At 60.5% G+C, this 16,208-nt stretch overlaps 1 protein-coding gene across 6 annotated transcripts; it reads right to left on the bottom strand.

Moving 5' to 3' along the window:
• Positions 1–519: 519 nt before the first annotated feature.
• Positions 520–8,077, bottom strand: CAMK1G (calcium/calmodulin dependent protein kinase IG). Of its 6 annotated transcripts, none has more exons than XM_055126295.1 (13): positions 7,940–8,077; positions 7,548–7,722; positions 6,322–6,451; positions 6,078–6,206; positions 5,326–5,400; positions 5,116–5,254; positions 4,783–4,906; positions 4,316–4,391; positions 3,484–3,596; positions 3,069–3,147; positions 2,235–2,325; positions 1,473–1,876; positions 520–1,149 (listed from the first exon to the last, which is right to left on the bottom strand). In XM_055126295.1, the coding sequence occupies exons 2-13, from the start codon at positions 7,597–7,599 to the stop codon at positions 1,065–1,067; spliced, it is 1,497 nt and encodes a 498-aa protein (XP_054982270.1). In that variant the 5' UTR covers positions 7,600–7,722; positions 7,940–8,077; the 3' UTR covers positions 520–1,064. The 6 variants fall into 6 exon arrangements, with proteins under 6 accessions (XP_054982270.1, XP_054982271.1, XP_054982272.1 ...); XM_055126296.1 differs by having other exon boundaries at positions 2,235–2,322; XM_055126297.1 differs by having other exon boundaries at positions 6,322–6,448.
• Between the last annotated feature and the right edge of the window lie 8,131 nt (positions 8,078–16,208).

The following is a 16,208-nucleotide window of genomic DNA, read 5'->3' as shown; positions in this document are numbered from 1 at the left end:
TGCCTACACATGTGTGTATGCATACATGTGTGCACGTGTCTATGTATGTGTGTCTCTGCATATGTGTATGCACATGCACATAGATGAATCTGAGCCTGTACATGTGTCCACATATATATGTGCACACATCTGTGTGTGCATATGCATCTTTGTGCCTTACATGCATGTGTTCCTGTGTGTGTATCTGCAGGTGTGAGCACATGTGGGATGAAGGAAGTGCACCGTCTGTGTGCTGTGCTCCCACTTTCTCCCCCATGACCTCACTGTCCTGCACTGCCTCCTGGACGCTGCTTTCCCACTCCTGTGCCACAGATGGTCTGGCTGTCCCAAAGCTGAGAGGGTCAGGTAGAGGGGGCTGAACATGGGTTGTGCCCCTCTGCCCTTCACGTGGCTGGGTGCCAGCACTCGTGTCTGCGACCCACAGTGCTGCCAAGGGCACATGGAATCATCGAGGCTCTAGATGGCCCCAGGACCTCCTGCATGCAAGCCCAGGGGCCTCAACAAGAACTAGGTCCCTCATAGAGAAAATAAGTCCACTTTATTGACTACAACACTGACTGCAGGAGGCGGAGGGTCTCACCCAGCGGGATGGGAGTGGGGGCTCTGAGGGGCTCCTGGTCAGGAGTTGGGGTGTCTTCTTGGCAGGAGGTGCTGCTGTGTTGGAGGGAGGGTGAAGGGTCCCACAGTGCCAGGAGCTGACCTGGGTTGGAGCGGGGACTGTAGGTAGTGCCCAGGGATGCTGGGCATGAGGCAGGTGGCAGGGACAGGGTGAGCCTGGGCAGCAGTGACTCCATATGGCTTTGCCAACAGCAGGGACACACCTGGTTAGCTGTGAGCTTCTCACAGTCAATGACACAGACCTGGTGGCAGTGGCCTGGGGCAGGGCAAGGGGCGCAGAGTGGCAGGTTGGGGGCCCTGGGGTGCTGTGTGCCTTTGGCCCGAGGAGCCCCCATATCCTCCTGCCTGTCTGGGAGAACAGAGAAGCGGCTGGTGGTCTGCAGAGGAGGGTCTGGGCAGCCCTGTCCTGGCCCCCTCCACCAGAGCGTCACCTGACAGTCACTGCGTCACATGATCACACATACCCCCGCAGGCCCCACCCTGTAGTGGGCACCAGTCTTCACAGGCGCGGTGACTTCAGATTTGAAGTTCCTGCAGTGGACAAAGCTGTTGGGACAAGGCCTGGAGGAAGCTCCATGGGCATGCCTCCCCCCATTCCTGTCCTGGGGAGCTCAGCGGCTCTGCTGGAGCAGAAAAGACTTCCCAAGCCCACGGGCCTGGAAATGGAACCTCTGCGCTCGGCTGGAGGGTCCCCACGAGGCTTTCAGTGTCCTCACCGCCCCCAAAACCACGCACCACTTCATTGAGCAGTGGCCAGCCCAGAGGACCCCATCCCACTGAAGGCCGGCGGGGGTCAGGGCCAGGTACCCCCAGCTCGCGAGCCCCCTCCTCCCTGGGGCGGCTCCGCCACGTACTGTTTCTTGGTTTTCCGCAGGAGTGCGGGCTCCGAGCCGTAAGCTGAGGGGCCTTTGCTGCCCACACCCAGGCAGCTGGTGCAGCAGCCGCAGGGCGCAGTGGCGAGGGGCCCATGCCGCATGGGCACCAGGCTGCTGCTGATGCGGATCGAGCCGCTGACCAGGCAGCCTAGGGACCGGCCGTGGGAGCGACCCCGGTGCGGGCAGTGCGTCCGGGCTGGGTTGGGGCGGGCGGCGCTGCTGCAGGCCGGGGAGGGAGCCTGCGTGACGGAGATCTCGGGGGAGCCACGGCCCGACGCGGGGACGGCGGGAGGCCGCGAGTCCAGCGCAGGGAGGCCCGGGCTGTGCAGGGTCCGCTGCAGCTTCCGCATGTGGTGTACCACCGCCGCGGCGTTGAAGGCTTGCTGGAGGGCAGCAGCTTGGCTCAGCCTTGGACCCTCGGCCCGCAGCCCGGAGCCGCGGCTATGCCTCGCCCCAAGTCCCCGCCTGCCCCAGCCCCGCCGCTCCTCGAGGCCTCGCCCACCCAGCCCCACCCCTCCGCGAGGCCCTGCCCATCCCGAGCACCGCCCCTCCGCAAGGCCCCGTCCCTCCGCGAGGCCCCGCCCCTCCTCGAGGCCCCGCCCGCCAAAGCCCCGCCCCTCCTCGAGCTTCCGCCCACCCCAGGTCCGGTTCCACCTCGTCCCCGCCCCCACCACCACTCCCCGTCCACCACCGCCCTGATCGAGTCCCTCACATCCCCATACCCCGCCCCCTCCTACCTACCCTCCACTTGCTCTTGGCAAAGTTCTTCTGGATCTGGAGGCTGACAGAGGGGTAGATGTCCCTGAGCAGGGCTGTGTTTCCGTCAATCCTGCTGGGACAAGGGACAGTGGTGCTGGGTACTGGGCAGAGAGTTGGTAGGATTGGGCAGCTCCTGGGCTCCGCTGTGGTGACACCTGAGTGGCCAGGACTCAGGCTGCTGTGGGCAGTCCTGAGAGCGGGTCTGTCTGGTCCCACCCTGTGTGGTCATTCCCCTGAGGTGGACAGAGAGCAGGAGAGCCTGTCACTTTCAGGGAGACACAGGCCCTCACGGCCAGGGCTGCTCTCGTTCTTAGCTCAAGACTCTGCTGCCACCTCGAAGCCTTCCCACATGCAAAGCCCTGCTCCGTCCCTCAGCCCTCGTGCACCCTCTGTGTCCTCTGAACTCAGTGAGTACAGGACCTATTGGGTGCACAGGACCCAAAGACATGCCAAGGGGTCCCCACCCATGCAGTGAGACAGTGAGGGCTCTGGGGGAAAAGGGGGGGGGGGCGGAGCACAGGCACAGTCCTGGAGCCTGGCTGCCTCCCCGCCCTCCCCAAGTTGGAGCAGGGCCCTGGGGGTGTGGGACCTATCTGGCCCAATCTGGGACAGTTCTGGGCAGGGACCACCCAACCAGCCTCTGGCCTCCTGCTGGGGAGGAAAGGACTGGAGACCTGGGGTGGCAGCTGGACAGTGGGGTCAGTCCAGAGGAATTGGGGGCCACAGGGCCACCGTGATGGGAGTGGGGGCAGTGGATTTGGAGGCCGACATGCATGGGGGGGGGCTGGGGACCAGTCCTGTCCAATGCCCGTGTACCAGGGGTGCCGCAGGGCCTTGTCACACGTGTACCGCTCCTCTGGGTCCTTCTCCAGAAGGTGGCAGATGAAGTCCTTAGCTGCGGGAGCAGCAGAGAAGCCCTCAAAACCACAACTCAGAATCTCACAAAGACGCCAGGAGCCATGGGGCAGAGTGGCCCAGTCCCCCCGCAGAGCCCTGCAATACTGCCTGGGAGTGGTGTCCCCAGCTGCTGCGCCCAGCCCTCCTTCCCCTGTCCCTCTGCAGGCTGCCCCGGGCTACGCTGCCTCTTCACTTGCTGGGTCAGCTTGCAATCAGTCAGGGCACAGGGACAATGCCGGATCTGCCCCAGCCGGGGACTCTGGGTGAACACTGCTTAGCTGAGCCCCTCCCACACTACAACCCACTGGGCACTGGGTCCCCCAGCCTGACTTACCTGACTCAGAAATATCATCCCAGAAAGGTGACTCGAACTCGTAGTAGCCCTCCTTGATCTTCTCGAAGAGCTTGGATTCAGTTTCCTCGTAGAAAGGGGGGTACCCACACAGCCTGCGGGGAGGCCAGTACTGGCCCAGTGGGCCCTGCCTCCCTGCTCCCGCAGACTGGCTGGCGGTGACTCGGAGGGCTCTGCGGGTGTAGGCATGCTATCCCTCCCCCACCCCCGACTGCTTTCTTAGCGCTCCCGTGACTAACTGGGTACCGAGAGGCCATGGGTGACCACTGGAAGGGGCCTGGAGCCTTGAGGTGTGCAGGTGCTGACCATGGCACCTGCAGCAACACTCAGGCAGGTGAGCAAAGCCAAGTGTGGACATCCCCCATCCTCCAGGAGCTACTCCGGCTGCCCACCTGGCTCAGAGCGGCCTCAGGACCTTCCCTTTGCCTTGGCCCACGTTTCCAGAGGCCTGGGTGGTGTCATGTGTACCAACTCTGCCTCCTGCTGGGGCTGTGCTCACAGGGGCTCCACCCCGGCCCCCAGAGCTGCCACACAGTCTGCCCTTGGAGCTGTACATTGGGTGTGAGAGTGGGGTGTGAGTGTGTGTGCATGTGTACACATGTGAGTGTACAAATGCACATGCACTAGTGTTTGTAAGTATGGGGGCCTGTGGCAGCCATAGTGTATGTGTGGGGACAGCATAAGTCAGCACACGCATGTGTCCATGTGTGCATGTGCATGGGGAGGATGTGCTTGCATTTGTGTTCACACATGGGCACGTGCAGAAGCTTGGCAGGAGGGAGGTGGCAGGGGGTTGGGGACCTGGCTCACTCACAGGATGTAGGTGATGACTCCAATGGACCAGCAGTCCACTGCTTTGCTGTAAGGCTTCTGGGCCAGCACTTCTGGGGCTGTAGGGAGCAGAGAGTGATACAAGGGTATGGTAGGCCAGGGTCAGGGAGCCCCCACATCCGGGGGCCGGGGTCGGGCATTTCCCCCATTGGGCCTGGTTGCAGGTGCCCAATTGGAGTTCTGGGGACCAAGATCATGACTAAAATACCTAATTGGGGGCTTCCTCCCGAGGGAGACCATCTCCCCTAGTTAGGGCTCTGCACCCCACTTCTCCACCCAGCAGCTAGAGGCAGAGTTAGGGGAGAAGGAGGTTGGGTGAAGCCTTGTCTGTCTGCCTCCCTCAGCTCCGGGTCTGACCAACAGACTTGGGTGCTGAGGAGAGTTAGGGACAGACAGACCAGATGGCCCACATGCAAGTGAATCCCACCCACCCAGCCCAGAGCTGCTCACCCACGTAGCCGGGGGTGCCACAGGCAGTGGACATGACCCCACTCTGCTCCATCTTGGATAGGCCGAAGTCCGTGATCATAATCCTGGAGTTCTCCTCAGGGGTAAGGTACAGCAGGTTCTCAGGCTGTGGGAGAGGCCCCTGAGGTGACACCAGGCCGCCACACTGCCTCTCTGGCTCTCCCCGCCCCGCCATCACTGGAGGAGGTGGTGCCTGTCTTTGGCCTGGAATAGCTCCCCTTGGAAGCATGTGGGGTTCCCTGTGCTGACCTGCTACTCTGCATGAGGCCTGAGACACAGGGGCAGAGCGCTGGGTCCCCTCACAGCCCCACTTGCCTTCAGGTCCCGGTGCACAATGCCGTTCTCGTGTAGGTACTGGACAGCGGACAGCACCTGGCGGATCACCAGGCTGGCATCGTGCTCCGTGTACACACCGCGCTCCAGGATACGGTCGAAGAGCTCCCCGCCCGAGACCCTGTGGGCACACACTGCTGGACACTGGCCCAGGACACAGGGTAGGCCTGGGGGACTCCCAGGGACACTCACAGCTGCATGACCAGGTAGTAGTGTGTGGAGCTCTCGTAAATGTCCTCCAGTGTCACAATGTTCTCATGCTTGATCCTGGGGAAGTACAGGCTGGGACACACAGCACATGTGCCCCGCAGAGCTAGGGTACACAGGGACCCCCACAAAACAGAGCTGGGGTACACAGACACATCCAGACGGCACACAGCTGATGTTCACAGAGACCCCCACAACACAGAGCTGGGGTACACAGAGACCCTAAAATCACACAGATCTGGGTACACAGAGACCCCCCAGCACAGAGCTGGGATACACAGGGACCCCATACGGCAAACAGAGAAACCCCCTTGAGAAGATGCTATGCTGGAGGCCTGGGAAGGTTTCCTAGGGTATCCCGCCCCAAATTCACCCAGAGAAAGTCTGGAGAGTCATGGTTTCTCAACAGACAGAAACTTCTTCCTGCCTTCCTGCCCCTCCTGAGGGCAGCTGGCAGCACTGGGTACTGTACCCCACAGCCCTCAACAACCAAATTGCATAGAAGTTGATGCACCATTAACCTCGAGCCACAGAGGGGTGGGGCATGGGGCCTGAGCTCTGGACAGGCTTCTGCCCTCCTGCAGGCTTTCCCCGAATCCCCTAGTTCTCAGGTGCTCCCAAGGGATCAGGACCACATACTGGAGGCTGGCGTCCCATTGCTCCTCAGAGCTGCTGGTGGAGCTGAGCTGGGAGGGACCCCTGTCAGGGACTTGGGGACTCTGGGGCGGGGGGCACACCTCCTCAGCACCGCGATCTCATTCTCCAGGTTGCTGTCACGGAAGGCCGGAGACTTCTTGATGCATTTCAGGGCAAAGAGCTTCCCAGTCACCCGCTGCCTCACCAGGAAGACCTCTGAGAAGGCCCCTCTGTGGGGACAGGGGGCTGGGGAATGCCGACGGCGACAGGGTCTCCTGGGGCACCCTGGCCCTTCCAGCCCTCCCGAGCCCCCTCCTGCACCCCACGAGGCCCTTCTTCACTCACGAGCCCAGCACCTCCATGAAGGTGAAGGTCTTGCGGATATTTGCTGTCTGCTTCTTCCAGGATGCGCCGCCCCCCTCCCTGTCTTCCTGCTGCACGGGGACCTCCTGGGCTGGCAATTCTGGGGCCTCTGCTGGGGGACAGGAGAACAGAACCAGGCTGAAAGCGGGTATGAAGTCTGGAAGAGGGGAGGTAGGCGTGGCCGAGCCTGGGGGCTCCAGGCAGGGCTGCCGCCTGCGATCTCTCAGGGACCAGCCCCTGCCCTCTCACACTCCCACAGCAGGTCAGGGCAGAGGTCGAGGCATGGTGGGGGACACTCACTCCAGCTGCCCCAGGGAAGCTGAGCCCCCCACGCTCAGCACCAGCCCGAGTTTCCCCCAAGCACGGGGGAGGAAATGGGCTGGCCTGTCTGAACTCCAGGCCCCAGCATGTGGGGTGGGATGCCTCTTGCGACCCTTGGGCAGTGGGGCCCTGTCACTGCTCACAGGGTCTCTCCGCCGGGCGCCTGCCCACCAGCAGGGCTGCTCCAGCCCCCGCCCTATACGGGTGAGTAGGTGCTCCTGGGCCCTACAACCACAGAGGTGCCCATCCTGGTCCTGGTGTCGGCTTACTGCAGCCCCTCCCTCCCCCCCACCCGTGCCTGGTGCTGTGAGTCACAAGCGCCAATGCTGTCTTGCCACCCACTGCAGCCCTGGGGAGAGCAGGTGCCACGGGGCCCCACCCCCACCCCATTCAGTGGCTCATTCAAGGCTCAGCTCTGCCCGCCTCATTCCTACTGCTGCCGTGAATGGGAGGCGGACGTGGATGTCTGCTCCTCCAGGGCACTGCCAGGGGCGGGACCTCAGGGACTCCCCCTAGTCCCCCCGGGGGCACCACGGTCTCCTGCCATTGCCGAGATGCCACACGTCCCTGCTCACGGCGGTCTCGTCCCTGCTGCTAACCTGTTGGATGTCCCCGTCCTGGGAGGGGCCCCACAGTCCCATCCCCATCCTGGGAGGTGGTTCCGTGGCCAGGGCTGAGTCTGCCTGCAGGAGCATCCTGTGCAGCTGAGGACAAGGTCGCGGGTCTCTCCAGTGCCCCCAGCTCCCCTGCAGCCTGGAGTCGCTTGTGCCCTGAGAGGTGGAACCTCATGTGCAGCCCAAGCCAGTGGTCAGCAGAGGTGTGGAGGGCTGTGCTGTACCACCTGAGCCCATGCCCACCTGTCAGCAGCTCCGGGGAGACCCTCTTACCTGTGGAGGAGCCTTCCTGGCCCCCGGGTGCCTCCTCATCTTCCATCCTCATGGCGGTCCATGGGGGGCTGCTGGCCTCCTGCTGCCCAGCCAGGCTGCCCGCAGCTCTGCTTGGGGCCTGGCTCAGGCTGTGAGCCAGTCACGCAGCCCAGGCTGGGCTGGTGGGCGGCAGGACCTGCAAGGGAGGGGAGTTTTAGGGACCTCATGTCCCTCCTACCCATGGGGGCAGCACAAGAGGCGGGACCCAGGCCCCCCCAGTCCCCCTTGCCGGGGGTGCGACAGGGAGGTGTCAGCCCCACAGGGTCTGCTGGAGGTGGCAGGGCAGACACCCCCTCCCGGCCCAGCATGTAGGCTCCTGGGAAGCCCCCAGACCCACCTCTGCCTCCACTTACCCCGGCTCTGGGATCTGGGAAGCCAGTGGGCACAGACCCTCCTCCTTGCGATGGGCTGCAAGCTCCCAGTGCTGGGGCCCCCTCCAGCTCCCACAGGTCCCAGCCCTGGCTTCTCCTATCACAGTGCAGGGAATTAAAGGGGAGGCGGGCTGGACTTTTCCTCTGCAGACGGTAACCAGGCAGCCTTAAAGGGGAGGCAGCAGCTGCAGCTGGTTGCTCTGTGTTGTTCTGTGTCCTTCTCTCCTGTTGGGGTCTGGGCTGTGTGTGTGGAGGGAGAGGGCAGGAGAGAGTCACAAGTGGCCCAGCTCCGCCCTCTGCCCTCCGCCTCTGTGGCTTCCCGACTTTCTCTCCAGGGGCCCTGGAACACTCCCTCATTTGCCTCTCGTGCTGTCCCCCGGCTGGCTGGACTAGCAGCAGTCCCCACGTGCACCTCATCTGCCGAGACCTCGGAGATCCCTGGCCTTCTTGGACATGCTGTGGGTCCCTGCAGAGGGACCGCCCATCTCTGCTCCAGGCCATGAGACAGGCAGCCCCCAACTGTCTCGGTGCTTCCTCTCCCCAGCCTGTCTCACCACCAGAGATGCTGCCTCCACATAATAAACGTGGGGTCCGGCACACACCCTCCCACATAAAACACTCATTTCCGTCTGGCCACTTGGGTTCAAAGCTCCTGGCCTTTGCACCTGCAGACCCACCCACAGGCAATACCTTTCCTTTTTTTTTTTTGCCATGAAAATTGTGGTGATTTAACAACCTCTGCAGAAGCCACCTCCTCCAGGGAGTCTTCCTTGGCTTCCCCACCCCCAGGCAGTTTCTCCTTCCTCTGTGCTGCTCGCAAGCTTGTGGTCTGCAGCTGGCCTGGCCTCTCCCCCATCTCTGTCTCTCTCCTTGCCACCAGAGTTCTCTCTGTGCGCAAGGAGGAGGAGCCCAGTAAGTGATGGAGAGACAGAGCCTCGGGTGACCAAGATGCACCAGGACGAGGGTGGTGCAAGCTCACTCTGACATTGCTCCCTCCCATGGATCTGATCTGTCAGGGGTGACAGATACCCCAGATACCGGCCTCAGAGACACTCAAGGTCCATGGAGCAGATGATGCACTAGCGCCCTCTGCTGGCTAAGATGGGGCACCGTCGCACTCCAGCCGGCTGTGGACTCTAGTCTTGGGGTCCTCCCACCCCGTTTCCTGGATCCACCCCATTTCCTGGGAGGGGAGGAGGAGTGGTCAGGAAACTGGGAGTGTCGATACCAGGACCACAGCGTCCCACCCAGCTGCCTTCCCTGTGGACGAGCCACTTGCTAGTCGTCTCGGCCACCACTGACTGTGCTGGGCAAGAGCACTTGGTGGCAGACTGGGCTGGGACACTCAGGGACAGTGCTGTGACGCTGAATCGAGCCTCCCCTCAGTTCTGCTCAGGACTAGGCCCTCCCTGCTGCCTGGGGGGTGCTGGGCCGTCAGTGCTCAGGCTGGGGTTTTGCCCCGGGGGTGCTTCTCCTGCCCAAGTACGTCTCCCTCGGGGCTCTTGTCCATCCCAGGCGTGTTTCTCTGGGGGGGGGGGTGTGCTTGTCCTGCCCAGGTGCGTCTCCCTCGGAGGTGCTTGTCCTTCCCAGGTGCGTCTTCCTTGGGGGCACTTCTCCTGTCCAGGTGTGTCTCCCTCGGGGGCGCTTCTCCTTAGCAGGGCAGGGCTGTGGGAAGGGGACCCTGGCTCTAGGGAGCAGCACATGATCTGGGAAGACCTGTCCTGTGACTGGGAAGCCTGTCTTCCTCGGGGGAAGCCCATCACCACAGCTGCCCCAGTCTCCTCTGCTCTGCAGATGGGGTGCCGTGAGAGGCGGGTCACTCAGAGAACACTCAGATCAGACACAACAGTTGTTGTCTGTCAGCATCAGCCCCTCACTCCTTAACCCCACATCTCCACCGCTAGCACCCCCACCATTGTCCCCCTCATCATCATCACTCCATGCCCACGTTCAAGGGGCTGAGCAGGTCACCACCAGCATTGCACACCACTCAGTCGCATGCTTGTGAGAGAAAGGCCCTGAGTGGTGGTGTGCATGGGACACATCTCCACACACTGTAGGGAGAAGGGGCCTGGGCAGGGGCCTGGAGAATCCTCTGAGCTGAGCTGCTCGCCAGCCCTGGCAGACACGGCTAGAGTGAGACACAGAGGCTGCGGCGACGTGAGGCCAGGGAGCCCGGGACTTGCACATGGCTCTTGGTCTGACCCGTCGCCCGGTTTCCCCCTCCTCAGGGCCTTGCCACTGGCTCCCAGGCTACAAGCCCAGACTGAAGCAGAGCTGACGGTGGGCGACCACGGGGTATCTTGCCCCCAGTGGTGTGGGCTCAGGCATGTCTGGGAGCTGCAGTGGAGCGTGTGGGAGGCTCAAGAACCAGCCCTGGAGACCTCCCCTGCCCTCAGATCCCGGGTTTGCCCTGGAGGTGGCCTGGAGATGTGTGTGGGGCGGCAATTCTATTCAGGTCTCTGTGTCAGGGGCAAATCACTGTCTGCAGGGCCCTGTTAGCCTAGGCCAGAGCCCCGAGTACCAGGCAGGAGCACGAGCCTCCCCACAGCCCCACATGGGCCTTTGCCCCCAGACTAGCCTGCCTTAGACCCTCTGGGAATATTCTAGAAAGAAGATGCCAAGATACTGGCAGGATGACCACCCTCCTCCATGGGCTTCTCAGGTCAGTTCAGCTGCCAGCGCTGGGCCTGGCTCTGTCAGCCTGGGGGGAGGTGACGAGTGCCCTCGGAGCTGCTGAACAGGGAGTGGCCAGCAGGGGGCAGTGCTGCCCTAGCAACCTTGGGACTGGGGCCTGGAGGTAGGTCCCGCCGGGGGTGCCCAGAGAGGTGGGAGCTCTGGTGTGTTGTGTCCCCTATCCTGCCCGTGCCCCCATTCCAGCCCTTGTTCCCATTCCAGCCGGTGCCCCCATTCCATCTCGTGTACCCCATTCCAGCCTGTGTCCCCATTCCAGCCTGTGTCCCCATTCCAGCCCGTGTCCCCATTCCAGCCCATGTCCCTTATCCTGCCCGTGTCCCCATTTCATCTTGTGTTCCCATTCCATCTCATGTCCCCATTCCAGCCCGTGTTCCCTATCCTGCCTGTGTCCCCATTTCATCTCGTATTCTCATTCCATCTCGTGTCCCCATTCCATTTCGTGTCCCCATTCCATCTCGTGTCCCCATTCCATCTCGTGTCCCCATTCCAGCCCATGTCCCCATTCCAGCCCATGTCCCCTATATTGCCCATGTCCCCATTCCATCTCGTGTCCCCCATTCTAGCCCATGTCCCCATTCCAGCCCTTGTCCCCTATTTTGCCCGTGTCCCCATTCCATCTCGTGTCCCCCATTCCAGCCCGTGTCCCTATTCCAGCCCGTGTCCCCATTCCAGGCTGCGTTTCCCATTTGAGATCTGTGTCCTCACTCCAGCCAGTGCCTGGTGTCCAGGGTTGGGGTGCAAGATGCAGGGGTATAGGGGTGTGTGTGGTAGCCCCATAGACCTGTGTGTGGGGGGCTTTGGGCAGCAAGAAGCCGCAGCTTACCTTGGAGGAGAGGAAGTGGGGGTCCCAATATCTGGGCCCTGCTGTGGGACATGTGAGCCTGACATAGCACACCACCTATTGTTGTCAAGAAACTTCTGGAACTTTCCAGCATATCTCCAAACACCAACTGGCATTTCAAGGTCCCTCTAGCCCATCTCGGTGCCCAGGAAGGAAGCGGGCCCCACTCCTCAGCTTGGGAGTGGAGGGTGGGGGCCAGGGCCAGAGGACCACTTGGCTGGACTCACCAGAACCTATCGTTCTTTTGGTAGGGTGCCTTGACTCTGGAGTGCAGAAACCAGAGATGTATTGGGCTCACCAGGTCCTGTCCCCACCTCAGTCTGTGGGGAGGCTGCTCTTCTCTCCCAGAGATGCCCCCAGGAACTCTGGAGGTAAAAAACCTTCCCAAGGAGGCACGTGCCCCCATCCGCCTACCTTGGAGCAGGACTTTGGGTCAGGGGTACACCTGAGGGCAGATGCCACGTCCAGACCCGCAGCCACACCTCCTGCAGTAGCTGGAGCCAGCCCTGACTGGCCACGGCCCTCCAGGAGATCCCTGTCTGCCCCAGGCCCCGAGAACTACAGTGAGACCCTCCCGAGGGCAGGGTGGCGCCCAGAGGGCTGGCACTGGGGAGCACAGCCCATGCTGAGCCACGCCAGACCACACGGCCAGCCTCCTCCCCTCCCCGCCTCGGATTGGGTGCCTGCATATCTCCAAATGGAAATGGGAGACTCGCTGATGCCAGCTCAGAATGCTGCCACCAGAACGTTCTTGGCACACAAAATACTGCTATCTACTTCCTCCTTGGCCACCAGTGTGGTCACCTGGGCCATGCACCCAGCTGTCTGTGAGGGACCAGATGGGCCACTGGCAACTTTGCTTCCTCTGGGTGCCTGGTGTCCCTTGGACACCACTCAGTGATGACTTCAATGAATAAGCAGCAGTAACCCCCAGCCCGGTGCTGTGCGCCTCCACATCTGCTCCTGAAGGGTCTGGAGACAGAGGGGCTGCGCTTTGCTGTGAGCTGTTGGGACTCTGCTGCCTCCCTCCAGCCTGAGCAGGGCACAGAGCAGGGGCCGCTGTGACTGTGAGGGGTGCCTGGTCAGGTCCCCTCCCACCGGCCTGTCTGGCATGCATGCCCACCCGAGTCTGCGCCATGTATCACCCACCCACCCGTCTGGCTCTCTTCCCCCCTCCCTTCTTTTCTAAACTTGCAACTGGGGCCAGGGAAACAACACAGGGTGGCGGGACAGGCCTCATGATATACGCTCCTGAGCTTGGCTGGGGTGACCCAACTGGCCCCTGACTGCACAGTGTCCTAAGGCCCCTGCATTGACTCACCGGGCCGGTGGGACACTGACAGAGGATTGTAGCACTACTAAGGAGCCCGCCTGGCCCGCCACTCCCCTCCCGTCACCAAACCCTCACAGCCCTTCTGAGCTGGGACTCCTGGGAGGCAGGCATGCACGTGGCCCTAGTGTGTGGGCACAGGCACCTTGCCCCTCCCTGTGCCCTGCCCTCGTCTTGTTCACACTCAGGAACATTACCTCCCAGGGTTCTGGAGCTCTCCAGGGGTACTTTTCAGGGGTAAGGCCAACTTCCAGTTAGCCAGGGCTGGTCCAGAACCCTGTGCAGAAGGGTTTGTCTCATTTTGGTTTCCCCGGGACCCTGCAGCATGGGAGGGGGGGGCTTGGATGAGCAGAGCCTCTGCACAGACCAGGCTGTGAGCTGCACAGAGGGTTAGAAGCCAATTAAGTGGAAACTGCAGGTGCCTGGCAGCCCCAGTGGGCCCGAGAGTCCTCACAGCTGCTCTTGTAGCCTGTTCAGGCTCTGGAGGAGAGACAGCTTTTGACTGCAGTCTCAGTGCTCACATGCAGCCTGGGGTGTCCTATTTGTCCAGCCCAGTCCCAAAAGAACTGAGCCTGGGGGCTGGCCTTCTCCCTAGTTCGGATGTTTGTGTGCATGTCTGTAGCCTCAGTAATCTGAAACACGTCACTGCATGCCATGGCCAGAGGAGCAGAGATGCACAAAGGTCCCAGGAGTAGCCACGAAAGCACAGGGTTCACTGCCCAGTCACTCGAGCGTCAGCCTTGTGCTGTGGAGTCAATTCACACGTGTGATCAGAGATTTCAGGGTTTAAATGTGCCCATTGGGTTCCAAATACCACAGTCATCTCTCCTTGAGCTGCCATAGTGTCTGCCTGCACACATAATCAGAACAGCATGAACTAGCTGATGTGTCGACACTGGGGTCAGAAGGATGCCCATTGCTTCCAAATGTGACGAGGCCAGTGTGTCCGGGGCCGTGCGGCCAGAGTGTGAGGGAAGAGGCCGATTTGGCCATAAATATTCTGAGGATATCAGGAAGAGAAACCACTTTTGTTGCTGTTTTTGGGTCACACCTGGTGGCGCTCAGGGTTTCCTCCTGGCTCTGTGCTCAGGAATCCCTCCTGGTGGGCTCAGGGGGCCCATTTGGGATGTGGGGACGGAAGCCCTGCCATCCCTGCAATGCTGCTGCTCAGGCCCAGAGGCCCATCTTCATGAGGAGATGAAAACGAGGAGATCTCATTTCCCTGCTTTCCTGTGAAGAATGTTTTCATGTGACATACACAAGTGCTGTGAACACGGAACAGGAAACATGTTGGCGTGGAACTTCATTAATCAGCTCACCTCTTTCAGTACCCATGTTGGAGTTCAGTACCCAAGTCAGTGTTTCTTGGCTGTTCCCACTGTGGCCCATTCTGACCTCTCTTCCTTCCTGCACACTGCCCCATCCTACTGGTTGGTTACTTTTGTGCTGTGTCCCCCACTTATGTGGGTGCATGATCCTTGGAATGTCTGAGGTTGAGAAGCGCTGCCCAAAATCTCACAGTGACTCGCCAATCAAACCATATTTTTGGCAATGGTACAAAAGTTTGGATACATTCCTGGCCTGCTGGACCCCTGCCCACCTCTGCACGGTCCAGCCGGTACCACCGGGTGTGCCCCCCAAACACCAATTTTCTTCTTCAGTTTTGTTGAAAGAAAGAGATCTTGGAGAGAGCTGGGCTCGGTCCTTAGGCCCTTCGCAGTCTCTGTTTCTGTGAGTGCTCAAAAGGGCCCTCACTTCTGAGCCGTTCTCAGGGGCTCTTGGTTACAGAGAAGGCTCTTTCATTTGGTTTTGTCCCATTCATTAGAAAGGGAAGGAAGATGAAAATACTCTCATGTCAGTATGCTTTTCCAAATGCAATTAAAAATGAGATGCTTTTATTTTCTAAAGTGCTCAGTTTCGGCTCACTCAACTTTGGGACCGGCCTCTGGCACGTGGTCACACCAAGGGAATTTCCACGAGGGCCAACCTGCAGCCCCTTGCCCCCAGCCCACCACCATCTGCCTCAGCACACACACATGGGCTGGGGGCGATGGGAGAAGGCGGGAGAGGGATTACTTCCCGTCTTGTAAAATGGATTAGCAAAAGCCATTGAGATTAAGATCGTGAGGGATATAACATCATTTCATGAGAAGTTATAAAAACAGGAATAAATCTCTGTGCCTTTGCTCATTACTTAGTTTGCCATTACTCAATGTCGCATAGCCCAGGGTGTCAGTGATTTGTGACACAGCAGCTGGCAAAGCGTGGCTTCTTGCCCACTGTGTGGGGCCTGAACAGGGTGTGGGAGAGGGCAGGAATCCACGAAATACACTGTGACTCCATGAACGTTGAGATTCTCAGGCCGCACAGAAAGGAGATGGGCAGGACTGCTGGGAAGGTCCCTCAGCAGCTGGGCTCAATTTTCTTTCTTTTGATTAACAAGAAGTGTAGAAGGGGGAAAATTTAAGCATTCTATATGATGAAAGATCCCAAGGATTGATGGTAATTGGAATGTGTATTTCATTACATTCCGTGATAAAGTAGATTCTAACTATGGAGTGAATAATGCACGCTACATGAGGAAGAAATCACACATGGCTTTCATCTGGGGCTTCCGTGAGCATGAGGTCGACTTTGGTGCAGCAGGACAGCTAGTGGTGCTGGACAGTCCAGAGTCCAAGTGCCACTGGCAACTCAAGCTCATCCTGTCTTCCCACTGCTCCTCCTGGGGGATAGAGAGTGGAAGGGGCGTGTACAGGGCGCAGCGTGTGTGGTGTGATATGTGTGATGTGTGTGGGGTGTGCAATATGTGTATGTGTCATGTGTGTCTGATGTGTGTGACGTCTGTTTGGTGGGTGACTCCAGGCTCTGCAGAGTTGAGTGCTCAGGCTGGGGCAGAGACTCATCACCCCCAGAGTGACCATCCTGGGGGGCTCGGTTGCAGGTACTGGGACTGGCCTGGGGCCTGGGCTGAGCCCGATGCCCTGCCTGAGCCTCTCTCCTGGTTGGCCCGCCCCACTGGCCCAGAGGGAACAATTTTATTGCTTATCCAACCCTCAGCCACTTTGCTGGCAGTTGATTTCTCACGGCCAGCATTTGGGAAGCTGTTATGTGCAGGATCCTGCTGGGGTGGATGAGGGGTCTGATGGCAGGGGAAGGCTGAGCATCAAACTCAGGGCTTGGCGTGTGGCGGGATCGGCCTGCTGGGAACTTGGACCCCTACTTCTGTAGGAAGTGAGGGCCCAGGATCCGTGCAGCCTGTCCCCCACCCAGAGCTCTGGGGACTGGAGGCCCCCACTTCAGGCCATGACACTCCCAGTCTGCAGGACTCATGCCCGTGCTCTCCACGGCACCACATACTCAGCACACGTACACCATGCACA

The sequence above is a fragment of the Sorex araneus genome, chromosome 2 (assembly GCF_027595985.1).
Source record: "Sorex araneus isolate mSorAra2 chromosome 2, mSorAra2.pri, whole genome shotgun sequence".
In the NCBI taxonomy this organism is placed as follows: Eukaryota; Metazoa; Chordata; class Mammalia; order Eulipotyphla; family Soricidae; genus Sorex; species Sorex araneus.
Note: the sequence above shows the minus strand (reverse complement) of the source record. Positions and strands in the feature narration are given on the sequence as shown.

Coding starts and splice junctions, on each gene's coding strand:
- CAMK1G (XM_055126295.1), bottom strand. CDS start 7,599: ATGAGGATGGAAGATGAGGAGGCACCCGGGGGCCAGGAAGGCTCCTCC. Junction 6,452..7,547: donor CCAGGAAGGCTCCTCCACAG/GTAAGAGGGTCT, acceptor CCTGTCCCCCAG/CAGAGGCCCCAGAATTGCCA. Junction 5,255..5,325: donor TACTACCTGGTCATGCAGCT/GTGAGTGTCCCT, acceptor GTGTGCCCACAG/GGTCTCGGGCGGGGAGCTCT.